The sequence below is a fragment of the Xiphophorus maculatus genome, chromosome 1 (genome assembly GCF_002775205.1).
Source record: "Xiphophorus maculatus strain JP 163 A chromosome 1, X_maculatus-5.0-male, whole genome shotgun sequence".
Taxonomy (NCBI): Eukaryota; Metazoa; Chordata; class Actinopteri; order Cyprinodontiformes; family Poeciliidae; genus Xiphophorus; species Xiphophorus maculatus.
In genome coordinates, this window is record NC_036443.1 from 11,337,901 (window position 1) to 11,351,862 (window position 13,962).

The following is a 13,962-nucleotide window of genomic DNA, read 5'->3' on the forward strand; positions in this document are numbered from 1 at the left end:
AGTGACAGTGAGTTAGACCGTTGTTGCTCCTGTGTTAAGTTGAAGTAGCCTCCCTTTCATTGATTTGTCTTTTGTCAAATACCAGCATTAAGTGAAGAAGCGGCTTTTTATTCATCACTGGAAAAAGAGAATGTAAGGAAACAGTGCCCCCACCTGGCCTTTATGTACTTTGTTGAAATATACCGCTAATAATAGTTGTCTTTTTAAAAATTGAGTATGGTTCAAAACAATGTTTATTTTTCAGTATATGACAATGCAATGTGGACACTGGAAATTCTAATTTTAAGCAAGAAATTAAACATTCATATTATCTGTAATGACTACATGCAGGCACGTGCAGAGGGGGAAGGGGACAGGGGGGCTTGAGCCCCTGCCCCTTTTGTCCTTGTTGCCCCTCGTGCCCTTTTTGAGTTTGTTTGTTTTTTTCAAAACTTTTTTTTTCAATTTTTTATTATTATTTTTTTAATCTGTGCATTAGAAGGCCTCAGCAATAATATTTAGCTAAATATAATAATTTAGCAAAATAAACTAGTCTGGCTGCCCTCAGTCTAATAATGACTCTCAGTTTCTCTGCCTCCATGTTGTTCAGACACCGGGTCCATGGTGAGGAGGAGGGGCCTGATCTGTGTCCTCCAACTATCAAATTATGGGCAAGAATAATTTTTCATACACTGATTTGTGAATAAAAACAAAGGTCTGATGTTGACGTTAGAAAAACGGTTTCTATTTATATTTTCATAATTGTCTTCGCAATAGCGGGACAAAACCCGCCTCGCCACTAAACACAGAAATGCTTTGGCTGCAGAGAAAACTTCTGACTTTAATTTAATCATTCTGCTAAAGGCCCGGTTTGCTACAGGCAGTCTGAGTCGGTCCACCGACAGATAGGAAGAATGTCTGTCTTTATAGCAGATATTCTGATATAAGACACGGTACCGACTGTCACCGCAGCTCAAAGCCCCAGTACCACCTGGTACCACCTGGTATCACCTGCTGACTGTTCGCTCTGCTTCTCCTTTACGTTTCTACCAGGCAGGTTAAAGCCGCTGCTGACGGGATCTGGGCTGGAGATTTGCGGCTGTAAATAGAAGTTATTACAGAACCTCAAGTGTTAAAGGAAGATTCGGCCCAAAGCATTGAGTTCACAAAATAAACATCAGAGAAAATACTGTAGCAATAATTAGAACCGCAGCATAAAGCCAAACATGTCACAAATCAAAATGTCCTCAAAGGATCGGTGGACTGATGATTTGGGGACAGCAACAGTCTATCCCCACCGGGGATTCCAGGTAGATTTCAGAGATGCGCATCGCAACGGCTTTTCATGCAGGGCATGGTCTGTGTTACAATTAAACCATTTCTAGGGGCCCCTGAATGTCTGGAGGCCACTACCAGAAACTACTCAGTTTTCTTTGCCTTGATATCCCAGTCTTACAAATCTAGATCTCAGAGGTGCTAACATAAAAAATGATATAGTTAATCCCTTAGAGCTTTTTAAAGCAGTCTGCAGCCAAGTTGTTCTAGAGGTTAAATAGATATTATTAGGGCTTAATTAGTAAAATGGCAGTAAATTTGCTTATTTTATAACCAGTCACCTTCTCTCCTCTGGTCTGTTTAACAGCTATAGTCTCAGATCAGCTCAGCCCTCCAGGACTAACAGCAACGTTATACCTGTTGGGGAAAATATACTACATTTGCAGGTCCCCACCTGATAATGAAATAGTAGGATCCAATTAAATTCTTGACCAATATGGGTTGTTGCTATGTTGTTGTACGGTGTTTAAGATCTTGTTTAATGTGCCCTTTTTTAACTTTGAGCCCCTGCCCTTCAAAAGTCTCTGCACGGCCCTGATTACATGGGAACAAGGAAAGGGGAATAGCTGTTCATTTTTCAGCAGGTTTGTTTCAAACATTCAACGCAAACGTTTTGGGGGTATTTTTTCTAAATGTTGAACTTTGTTGGCCATCACTTACCAATAATTTGGCTTCATCGGAGTGTCTTCTGTCCGTGTTCACCAACCCTGGTCCTCAAAGCACGCTGTTCTGTATGTAGACGTTCCCTCGATTTTGACACACCTCACTGCAGTTCAGCAAAAGCCTGTTAATCAACCATCAATTGAAATCAGACGCGTTGAAGCAGGGGAACGCCTAATACCTGGATGTCCAAAGTCCTCAAGGGCCGGTTTTCTGTATGTTTTAGTTCTCTCTTTGGTAGTAATGCTGCGTTCCAGTTACCTCGGAAGTCGGATGACCCGAGGTAAAATGTGTTAAGACGGAACACGCCCGTAGACATTGTTTATTGTACCCGTTACAAAAATAATTTTAAGCTTTATTTTCCACAAACACCACTTCTACTTTGTTCAGTGTAGAGTTGTAGGCGCTACATGCAATGTGTGTCTTGGAAAATAAACATGTTTCCACTAAATCTACTGTTGATGCTAGGAGCGGCTATATTGAAACACAAAGTCGACATTAAGTCTTAACCGGGAGTAGCCGGAGTTGCTCCCAGTGGGAAATCTGAGTTCTGGGAAGTTGGCAATTGGGAAGCAGCATAACTACCTACTCAGCACGCCAATGTCTTGCTCAGGCCTGCCACTGAGCCATCATTTGATTCAGCTGTGTTAAAACAGGGAGACAACTACAACATGTAGGATGCATTTTTTAAAAATCTCCTCATAGGGTAGTTTTCTGTTTTCTTCCACATCATTCTCTTTCGCTTCTCATTTTAGAGCTTATGAAATATATATTTGTACATCTTCAATTAGGTTCACCACTCCAATGAATGTTCATTATTCTTCTAAATATTGTTAGGAGCTACCTATTTTACTCTCAAATTATTGACAGATGGACTATATTCTTTTGAGTCATCGTCTTTAACTAATGTATTTTTTTTCCACCATCAATGATGTCTATGACTACATATATCTGCTATAATTTTGGACACACTCATTTCAATAAAAGATTTAATCAGAATCAGTATCTTGTACATTTTGACTTTTGGTTACATGTCACACTTCTTTGAACCCAGCTGAATTAGATTCTAATCCACATCAAAAAACATTTTCTAAACAAAATCACATCAACTCATATTCAGTTGACGCTCAATTTATTTTTTAACACTTGCTTGAAAAAAAACAAACTTTAGTGCAAATCAAACAGGAATTATTCAAGAACATGATTTTAAGTTATTAATAAATATACATGACTCAATTTACATTTTTAAAATGCTACAAGCACTTTTCACAGTTCAGCATCTGTCTCCCAATCTATTCTGTACATCCAAAAGGTTTCAGCCAGAACCAAAGAAATGCCAGCTTGGGCTGAAAAGGCCAAAAAAAAAAAAAAAAAAATTACAGATGCAGAGACTTTATCAAGTTTCAGATTACAAAATTAATATTTAAATCTCACACAAAATTATTACCCTGTATAGCAGTTATTTTTCCAAACCTTTAGTTGATATAAGAAACAAAATCTTACATAAAACAAATACTATTTGATTTAGGACACTGTGCAACAAATGTTTTTATATCCCACAAGAATATTATCTCCTAGCCAAAAACAATTTTTGAAAGTACAAACAAAAGTGAAGTGCTTGTGTTCCAGATGAAAAACAAACAATATTACATTTTCAATCACTGTAGGGATAACAAAACACCACAAAACAAATGTTTGATAAGTATTTGTGGGAAGATGTGCAAAACAAAGCATAAAGAAGAGAGTAAGTCAGATGAAAATGCACAGATACCAAATATTGGGATTGGTTCAGTCAAAGATGCAACTAACTTCACATAATAGAAACACAGCACTTCTATCTGGGGTTGCGGTCCAAATGCATCAACTGGCAAGATTTCTCAGTTGTAGAGAATTTGTTTACATCAATCTGTAAATACATGAGAAAATACGAATTATCGCACTTAACTTAAAAGATGTTCATATGCTATACCCTCTGAACAAGAATTACACGTAGCTCAGATGTGAAAGTAAATTTCAATAAGACAATGGTTTATAATTTGCTAAAGCAGCTAAATAAATTCTTCATCTGAGAAACACTGAAAGATGATACACTTTCACTGTTGCCATGCTGTATTTGACCATTTTAATTAAATTTCATGGCACACAAGAGCATTCTATTCAAACTCATTTAGTAGCAGCTGGGCGTCAAAAATGCCTTTAGCATTAATTTCAGTAAATATTACATTCACAGCAATTATGGAAAACCCACTACTCCGACTGTCTTTCTAAAAATTTATGATTACAAAACAAAGGACTTAAGATATGAGATTCAGGCCAAGGTTACATTACATTGTGCTACTGCTTGAAATTCAGGTTTTTTGTAACTTCAGAAAAAAAAACCTCTCCAAATGTACAATTTCTGAACAGTAGACATGTCTTTTCTTTACTCACATTGCTGACCTTACCCCTCAGAGAAAAAGGTTCATGATCAGATTCAGTATTGAAGTTGTATCGACATAATCCATCTTAAATCTGTGTAGCGAGAGCAGAAGCTCACAGACAGCATGCAATTAGAATTGAAACCAAAAGGCAACAGAGTACAAAGAAAAAGTGCAAATGCATGCCAGAAATGATTGCCACCTGCCATGCTCTCTAAACCGCCCATCAAGAAGGAAATGCGAGGAGCTCAGTTCATCCTACTTCCTTTTCCAATTTGTAGCATGAAGCAGCTAGATTAACTTCAAGTGCAACTCCAAGCTATTGACACAGCAAGCTTATGCAATGAAGGATTCTGTTTTCCTCAAAATCTCAAGCTACTAAAATGGCATTCACACATTCTCTCAAGTTCGCATTACAGGCCTGTTTTATCCATTCTGTAATCAGTCATTTATTGTACAGTATAATGCAGTCTACAGGTCTACTGGGTTTCCAGTGTGATTACCAGTACTTCTCCCTGTAGGATAACGGAGAGTGTTTCATACAGTGGAGTCCTGAAACAAAGGAATACAGAATTAAAGTTATGAATGAAAAACATAAATCATCAGGCTTTAAGTACATTGCCCTTCACACATAGCTTTACCCCTGAGAAAGATAAGAATAGAAAATACAACCAAAGACACATGGAGAATGGTAAAAGCGAGAAAAAAAAAAAATGAAATCCCACAGCCAGAAAACACTAGCAAAGAGGAACATTTTGTCACCATGATTACAACTACTGGATCCTCTGTGCTTATTTGAGAGTCATACTAGAAAAAGGTATTATTTGTCCTACCATCACAAATGTAACCACGTGGAATTAGCTAAAAGTGATTGTGCCTGGCAACATTATCTCAGAATTTTGAGAAAACTGATCCCAAACACACATCAACAGAAATGGATCACCAGACACAAAATCAACCCTCCACTTTCTATATCAATTACACTGTTGGTGCAAATGTATTTACCTGCATATCCTGGAGGATTACTCATGTTCTCAAGCTGAGGATTTCTGCTCGGAGCAGCTTTTAATGGCTCCAGATGCAACTTCTTCAGTCTGAGCAGCAGCAGATTCATCTGTCAGCGGGACACTCTGCGGAGGCTTCACAATAGTGATTTTAATGGGAATTCCTTTGATGCTGTGCTGCACTCTGCTGTACTGCCGCAGAGACGGGTTGAAAGTGCGAATGGGAACTTCTGCAAGCATAGGCGCCTCTTCTTTGGGCTGTATGCGCTCCTTAATGATGATTTTACTTCGTTTGCTTGAGAAGACGGTTTGTACTGGAAGAATGGCAGGTCTCTTTGTAGAGCCAGATGTCTGGAGTCTTGTGTTATGCCGAGGCGGGGATTGCAGTTTCTCTTTTAAATGGGAAACTCCTCGATGCGAGTGTTCGTTGTTCTCTTTTGTGAGAGAGATTCCTCCCTCTTTCCTTTTTGTCATCTCTTTGGGCTTTTTGGGGCAGACGGCCATGTGTTTGGTTCTGCTGCGGCGCATTGTGAACTCTCTGTTGCAGTGAAGGCAGACAAAGATTTCTACCTGTGCAGGTGACAGTTTGTTTGCTGAAGAAATTGACTTGTTTCTATGTGGCATAATCCTCTGGACAAACTTCTTCTTCCTTTTATTAAGTATTTTGATCTTGACTGGTGGCTCTTGATTTGGTTTGGACCGGTTTCCCTGACTGACTCTGACTGAAGTATTTAGTCCATTAGCAGAGTTCGTCGTAGACAAAACTCCATTCTGGGTTTTTGCAAAGTGGCGTAAGGGGACAGGATTTTTTCTAGGCGTGTATCGCTTCTTATCACTTGCATTTGCACATACCAAGATGTGCTTGTGCAGCTCTGGCATATTGTCAAAGCTTTTCCCACACTTGGTGCACCGAATAGCTGTACTAAAGGTTTGTGGGATGTTGTGGGTGGTGAAGTTTGTAGCTGAAGCAAGTGACCCTGCAGGGGATCTGTTATGGTAAGGAAAGGGAGGCGGCTTAAAGCTGGGATAATGCTGGTTTATGCCAAGACGAACATCAGGCCCTTTGATCTTACATCCATCTGAAGTCATGATCTTAATTGTTGTAAAGAGCTCATCAGAAGTCATGTCAACTTCGCATTCTTCCTTTTTGACAGATTTTTTTGATTCCTCTGGTGACTTTGTGACTGAAGGATCTGTATTGTTTTTAATTGTGTTGTTGTAGTTCTGAGGTCTCAGTTTACCCTTTTCTTCTTCCGTGTATGAGCACTGCTGCCCAGGATGCAGTTCATTTTGATGCTGCTTCAGATTGCAAAGGTAGACAAATTCTTTTGTACATGCACTACAAACGTAGGTCTTTCCGACGCCGTGAAGACTCGATCGATGGTCGAGTAGCGCGGATGGCTTGCCAAACAGCAGCACACAGAACTCACATTTGTAGGGCCATTCATCTGCATGGTCAGCCACATGATGGCCAAGTTCTTTCATTGAGTGGAAGAGCCTTTCACACACATTGCAGATGAAATTCTTGGTGAAAGTCTGCTCCTCTGCATCAACTGCTGTCTCATTTAAGGGTTCTTCCTCAGTTTTGTCAGGAGGAGGGGCAGGAGGTGTTGTAGGTGCGGTTTCAGACATAGAAACAGACCCATCAGATACTTCCTCAACTTTTTTTGTAGGAAGCTCTGTTCTAACAAGTCCTAGACCAGGTTTTGAGTCTGCCACAGGAGGAGAATCAGACATCACTGGGGTGTTAGATGTCAGGGTTACAGATTCTGGGATGGCAGACACAAGAACAGGAGGGTCCACAGGTTGAGGGTCAGGTAAAGATGTGATCCGTTGTTGTTCTAATTGATTGATGACCATCTGAGTGGGTGTTAGAGGCTCAGCTGTATTCTCTTGTAAAGTTACTGCAGCTGGCACAATACTTCCTGGAGCTTCAAGAGCTATGGTACACTCTATTAAGACGGTGCTGCTGGCTAATTTGAGTAGGGAATCATTTAAGGTTACAGTGGGTGGGAACGACATTTCTGACACAGGAGCAGATTCAACCATTGGTGGGTTGAGTGCAATCTGATCAGTGAGAAAGACGTGGCTAGGTAGATTCAGGGTTGGGTCAAGTGGCTGGGAGAGAGTGACAATGTTTGCAGAGTTGGCAGAGGCAAATGCAGTAGTTAAATCACACTGTGATGAATTTAATGGATTTTCTGTGCAAATCACCAAGGGTTCTGGAGATATGTTTGGGGCAAGTACCTGGATTGGTTGGTTTGAGGGGTTGGAAAGAGATGAAGGTGGAGCCAAAACTGTGATCAATGAGGGAGCAGCAGGGAGTACAGTGTGAGTGACTGGAGAAGCAAATGCTATGGTGCACTGTGGAGATGGTTCCATGGCAAGAGAAGTAAGCGACCCAGGTGATTGAGTCAGAGAATTTGGGGGTAAGGTCAGTCCATAAACAAGTCCCTCAGCAACATGCTCTAGTGGGTTACCAACATCTGAACCTGTTACAAGAGTCAAGTCTGTAACTACAGGCGTTTCTGGATTCACATGGCTTATCATTTGCTCCTCACTACTTATTAAGACCTTTTCCGCCACATTTGAATTTGAACCCAATTCACCTGGGCTTTTTCTTTGTAAACTCAAATCTAGCGCAGCATCAGCTGATGCTTCATCTTCATTTCTTTTGACTGTATTAGAAAGATCCAGGGGTTGCTGGTTACATGGATTACCACCAGTCGCTGGGGCCCAACTCTCTGACAAAACAGGACTCCCTTCTGGCACAGCTACAGATTGAGTTGCATCATTAGTCTCATTTCCTGTTTGTTGGACAGGCGAGTTACACTGAGCATCAATCTGTCTTTTACTTCCATCACCCAAATCTAACAGATCTGGCTCTCCAGTTTCTTCATTTGCTGCAAGAATTTGCTGTGAGGACCCAGTGGGAGAGCCAGTTCTTCTCCTAAACTTTCCAGTCCCAGAAGGTAGGACAGTGAGTGAAACAGGTGATGAAGACTTCTGTCCGTCAGTGATGAGGGCAACTGTAGGTTTAAAACCCTCCTGTTTCTCAAGAAGCTGCTTAAGTTTTGGAGACAGGAAAACAGTGCGTTCCTCCTGAACAATCTCTGATTCTGTATTCTGAGGGAACAGATTCTCAATCAGTGACGACAGAAGTGATGAGGATGAAGACATGACCACCTCAGACTGCAGTTCAGTTTTAATCTGTGGTAGGAGAGGTGGTGTGGCGGTTCTTCTTTTGGATTGTTGTTGACCAGATGCTTCTGTATCTGTGTGTAAAACTTGGCTAATCTGGGCAGGGCCCAAAATTAGGGTGTCCATTCCAACTAAAGTTGAGGACCCGGAGCGGATTTCCATTTCACAGTTATTTATTGTACTTGTTGATAGTATCTTTCCATCAATGTAAAAGCTAAGATTCTCTGAAATATTACTAGACACATCTAGCATATATTGCTCTGCTTGTTCTCCATTATTTTCCAAAACAGTAGTGGAAATAGTTTTTATGTCCTGTGTCTGTTGTTGAAATGAATCACTTAGTAGCGCTTGAGGTATTTCCTCTTGTGTCAGGTTGGCATTTTCCTTCATTGTAGGATGCAGTTGGTTATCAGGGACCCTGCCCTCCTGATGCTGTCTGTTCATACTTGTGGATATCTTCTCTGGAGATTTGCAAGGATGATGAACATGCATGTGTCGTTCCAAGCCTTGTTGGCAGGTAAAACATCTGTTGCAGTGCTGGCACACAAAAGCTTTTTTATCTGTATCTTTGATGGGGAGCTTGTGAGAGTATAAGTGCTCCCAGCTGATATCTAGTTGTTCTTGTGTATCCTCCCTGTCTCTACGTTCAGAGATGTACAAGTGGGAAGAGTCTTCCATCCTCACTTAGCATATGTATATAGTTGTTTGATCGATGTTTTTCCACGCAGGATAGTGGCAGCAGTCACACCTATTAAGATGATAAAGAAAATACTAGAATTCAGAACTGTGATACAGAACATTGAAGGGTTGTATTAAATCAACTTTAGCAAAATAGAAAAGAAACAAGACTACGAGAAACATTAGCAATAGGAAATATTAGATGGCTAATGTCATTTGTGAATTTAAACATCACTGACCATTTTATGAGGTCAATTCTAAAAAGCTGAATGGACCCTTTAGTAACACAACCAATCATAAGTGCAACATGGTTAACAAGAACACACCCTTTTCATAAGATAGAAACCAGATTTAAGCAATATGCATCATATGTATTAATTCCAATGGGAAAAGGAATTTATAGAGGGAATAAAAAGCTGATTGAGGCAAATATAAACAAGATATGGGAGACCTAATAATATATTTCAACTGTTAACATCATTGCTGTACCACATAGAAAAATTGTTTTACGTGCGAGGAAAAAAAAACTAACTAAACTTATTTGTTAAGTTTACATCACAAATGCATCATACATTTCCGGAAAAATATCAAAATGTTAATCCAAAACAAAATGTATCTAAACTGATACCATATTGGATAAAAAATGCTGTGGAAAAGGTATGTCCCCCTTAAGGTTTTCCTTTGTAAATATCACATCACAAAAACAAATTAAATATTCAAATTCATTTTGTAAAGGAAAAAAGCTAACTAAACCAACCTAGACTAGGTTAAAAAAATATTAAAAATACAAAACATAACTACTAGTAGTAGCAACAACTGTCAACATGTTCTTCAGTTTTGTATTAACTGTATTTTCATGTTGTATTAAAATTAGTTTAATGATTTCTAACATTTAAGTGTAATATAACAACAACAGAGGGATACCTTTTATAGAACTACACTTCTTATATTAAAATTAGTTTAATGATCTTTAACATTTAAGTGTGATATAACAGCAGCAGAGGAATACCTTTTATAGAACTACACTTCTTATTTACAAATGTTTCTCTGAAAGTTGGTAAGGTCAATTTAAATATTTATACTGGCTTACCATTTTCACTGCACGTTTAGAATGAGTGTTTGTGGACTTTTATGCAGATCTTTTGCTGAGATTTTTCTGTTGGGGAAAAAAACATGTAAATGGTTTAAAGGAAAACTGATCATTACTGCATGCTCCCACAAAACAAAAAGAAGCACAATGTAATATATTAGCAATGGGGTGAAAATAAAGTAGTAGTTCATTGTAACAAAACAAAAACAAATTGTTTTTTTCTGTTCCTATCCTGACATATAGGAACAGAAAAAATAAAGCACATTAGAGGATAACAGAACAGAAAATTCCCTTGAGAATACTACTTAGATATCCTTAAACATTATTTAAAAGTCTTTTACAACAATAGTTATAAAATACTAGTGAAATATACAGTTGACAATAGGGCGGTGGATTTTGACATATACCTTGTGTACTACGACAAAATGGCAGGCCTGTCATGTCTTATTTGTTCTCCCATGAATCTTGTTTGGAAAACAAATGTCAACCTAAATACATAAGAAGCCTAAATCTAACGTTTCACAACACGCATTTCCAAAAACATACGTTTTAAAATGTGCATTTCGCATAAGTATGCACACAATGCAGCGTTAAAGTACATAAAGACACGAGATGACATGTAAACAAAGACTTTTTAAATAGATGTACATTCCCGTTATATTTACAGCACAATAATCCGGTGAATTCTTGTACAAGTGAGGCACTATTAAATATATTAGCAGAATCTATACCATTCAAGGGCCTACAGAAATGAATTAGTAGAAGCTGTTTTAAAATATTCGGTTTCTATTTTAATTACTGTAGACTACAACAGGTCTCTTTTTACCACTACCACGTACATGCCGATAAATAACAGTTGTTTTATTTTAATAAGTTAAAGGCAGACAGGCGATGAGGTGCGCCTCCCCTGGTTCGGTGACGCTCCCCCGTCCTTGCTCCATTGCTAACAGCTCACACAACACGTCGTCACATTTGCTCTGGCTACAGAGCCAGCTAGCTCCTCTTAATTTAAGGTCAACTAGATTTACGAACGCAAGCTTCTAACTACTTACCGAGCCGAATGCAGACACTAAGAAATTACTAAACTGACGTCTTCGAACAAAGCCTCATACACCATTTCTAAAAAAAAAGGGAGTTGTTATCGACCGCTGTGTACGCATCTACCGATAGCCACAATGCTATTGCTAGCTTGTTAGCGTTTGCCAAGAATTAACACCAAATGTTAACCGCGACAGCCTCAAGTACAGGTTGGTGAATAAAATTTGCGAAGAAAAGGAAGGTCTTTAAACATACACGATGCTTCCAAAGTTCCGGAAAGGTTTGAAACAGTCCTGTTGTGCACCTTGTAGACAGCTGTTTTTCCACTTTACTCTATCAACAAAATTTCGGCGTTCTGATTGGACAGAGAATTAGGATGTCAAAATATAACCAATCAGCGAGAGGCTTCTTAAAGTTGAATTTTTAAAAGGACAAAAAGACTGTTCTTGCAAATAAAATACACCTAATCTGAACCAAACTATTATTGTGGTGTGTGAATGTAATCATTTTATTATTACAGAATTAAAATTAGTAATACTAACACAGAATGTTTTTGAACGTGGATCGTGAAGCAAATTTGAATACTTGTGTAAAAATAAGATGATTTTATAATGTATGCGATCTTTTTCCATTAACCTTTCTTATCCGATGTAATTGCCTTGAATTTGACGAGTTCCAAAAATATAAATGTTCATTTTAGATGGTTCAGTTGAAATTTTTGAAAAATATTTATACAATTTGCTTTAGATCACACGGTGAAAGTAACAGATATATTGTTTAAATCGTAGGAGGAAGGTGTACCCCCCCCCTTCCGTCCCTCCGTTCTCCCCCCCAAAAAAACATTCAATCTGGAGCGCACCTCTGCGTGTCTATAAGAAAATGGTTGTTTCAAAGTAAAACTGGAAAAAAGTGTTACAGTAAAAATTAAACTCGACGATTAACTGCAGAATTGTTTTGAGATCTGACAATATTTCATTAGATTTTTTTTATGCTGTCTGAATATCAGAAATATTGTTCAGAACTTGTCAAAACTGGATAATGGGTTAAAGAAATGAACATAATAACATTTCACTATATTCCTTGCCATTGTAGTGTGTTATCTTGACCAGGAGAGGGAGCAAAATTAAAAGACTTTGTTTCAATACAGGATTAAACTGGAGCGCACCTCCGCGTGTAAATGTTTGTAACATTTACAAATTTCCAGAGTAAGGATTATTTTTGAATGTGCAGAAATTTTTGGTATCCCACAGTAACTTATGATACTTATGTGCGCATTATATACATGGATTACATTTGAAGTGTTATACAGCAATGCATTTAATCACATGTATTCAGGTAAAGAGATTGCAAAATAGCTGTGCACGAACACATAGTTTGATTAATTTGTTTGTATTAACTTGAACTATGCTTTATTTACGACCATTTCAGATGGCTACATTTCGAAATGAGAGGGATTACGCTGCAGACTGTAAACAAAAGAAATATTCATCAACTTATAGCTTGTTTTCTAACAAAAAAAAGAAACAAATGTGTACAAACCCATTCAGTATACTGAGAAACAATTTAGTACTAGTGAAACTAATCACACACAGATGGTGTTTGATTGGATAGTCATTATTTCTGTTAATTATAATGATTTTTTCCACATACAGGTAATGTAAACATGACATTTTGAATTACGAAATTTCTATTTTCTAATCCTAAAACTAAGAAAATTCATATTTTCTCAGGTGTTTGTGTTTGTCTCTGTGTTGCCCTGCAATGGACACACACACCCCACACCCCCCCAAAAAAAGATTATTTAAAGACTTATTTAGTTATTCAGGTAATCTTTGACATTAATATTAGTTAAGGATTTCTAGTGAAGCTTCCAGGAAGTATGTTGCAATGGTTGTAACTTAAAACTTATAGGTCTTGTGTAGATTTTTTGGGCAATAGGTTAATGGCAGCAATCTTGAGGTAAACTTTCTAAAACTATCGGGGTAGTAGATGAGAATAATATTATTTCTAGTAGACAGAAAACACCATTGTAAAATACAATAAATTCTCGGTTAAATATTAAAATTTTGATATCACTGTTGGATAAGAGCCACATTCCTAGCTATCAATCATCTCTGTCATTTCTGTTTTACAACTGTTCAGAAAACAGAAGACACATTGTACTGACATGCTGAAGATTAATAACGGGCAATAGTATGTGTTCTCCTCTCTGTTTTCCTTAACAATCGTCAATTGAATCCCAGCAGCTGGATTTGTATCAATCTCACACCTACACTGACACAAAGCAAACTATTTGGCTTTTCATGACATTATTTCCAACCTGTAGGAGTTCTTCGGACCCCTCACTCCTGCCTGATGTACATCTGTGACATTGTGATGCACATGGGTGGTGTTCTTATGGCACATGCATGGCATGTCTCTCTTGTTATGTTGCATGTGGGTTGAGTGGTGTTTCACTGTGACACCACATGCCAGACCTCTGCGGGCCATAATGAAAGATCATAAATAACAGGCTTAACCCACCCTGCTAAGCCTCACTTTTTCCTTCTCTGTATTTTAG

The 13,962-nt window shown here is 38.3% G+C and overlaps 1 protein-coding gene across 3 annotated transcripts; it reads right to left on the minus strand.

The window, feature by feature from the left end:
* Positions 1-3,089: 3,089 nt before the first annotated feature.
* On the minus strand, positions 3,090-11,806 carry LOC102218386 (PR domain zinc finger protein 2-like). 3 transcript variants are annotated; one of them, XM_005808926.3, is made up of 4 exons: positions 11,658-11,806; positions 10,365-10,430; positions 5,397-9,344; positions 3,090-4,943 (listed from the first exon to the last, which is right to left on the minus strand). In XM_005808926.3, the coding sequence occupies exon 3, from the start codon at positions 9,272-9,274 to the stop codon at positions 5,426-5,428; it is 3,849 nt and encodes a 1,282-aa protein (XP_005808983.1). In that variant the 5' UTR covers positions 9,275-9,344; positions 10,365-10,430; positions 11,658-11,806; the 3' UTR covers positions 3,090-4,943; positions 5,397-5,425. The 3 variants fall into 3 exon arrangements, with proteins under 3 accessions (XP_005808983.1, XP_023191641.1, XP_023191636.1); XM_023335873.1 differs by lacking the exon at positions 11,658-11,806 and adding an exon at positions 11,417-11,651; XM_023335868.1 differs by lacking the exon at positions 11,658-11,806 and adding an exon at positions 10,772-11,410.
* Positions 11,807-13,962: the final 2,156 nt, after the last annotated feature.

What these genes read in the sequence shown, in the direction of transcription:
- LOC102218386 (XM_005808926.3), bottom strand. Translation starts at nt 9,274, where the DNA reads ATGGAAGACTCTTCCCACTTGTACATCTCTGAACGTAGAGACAGGGAG.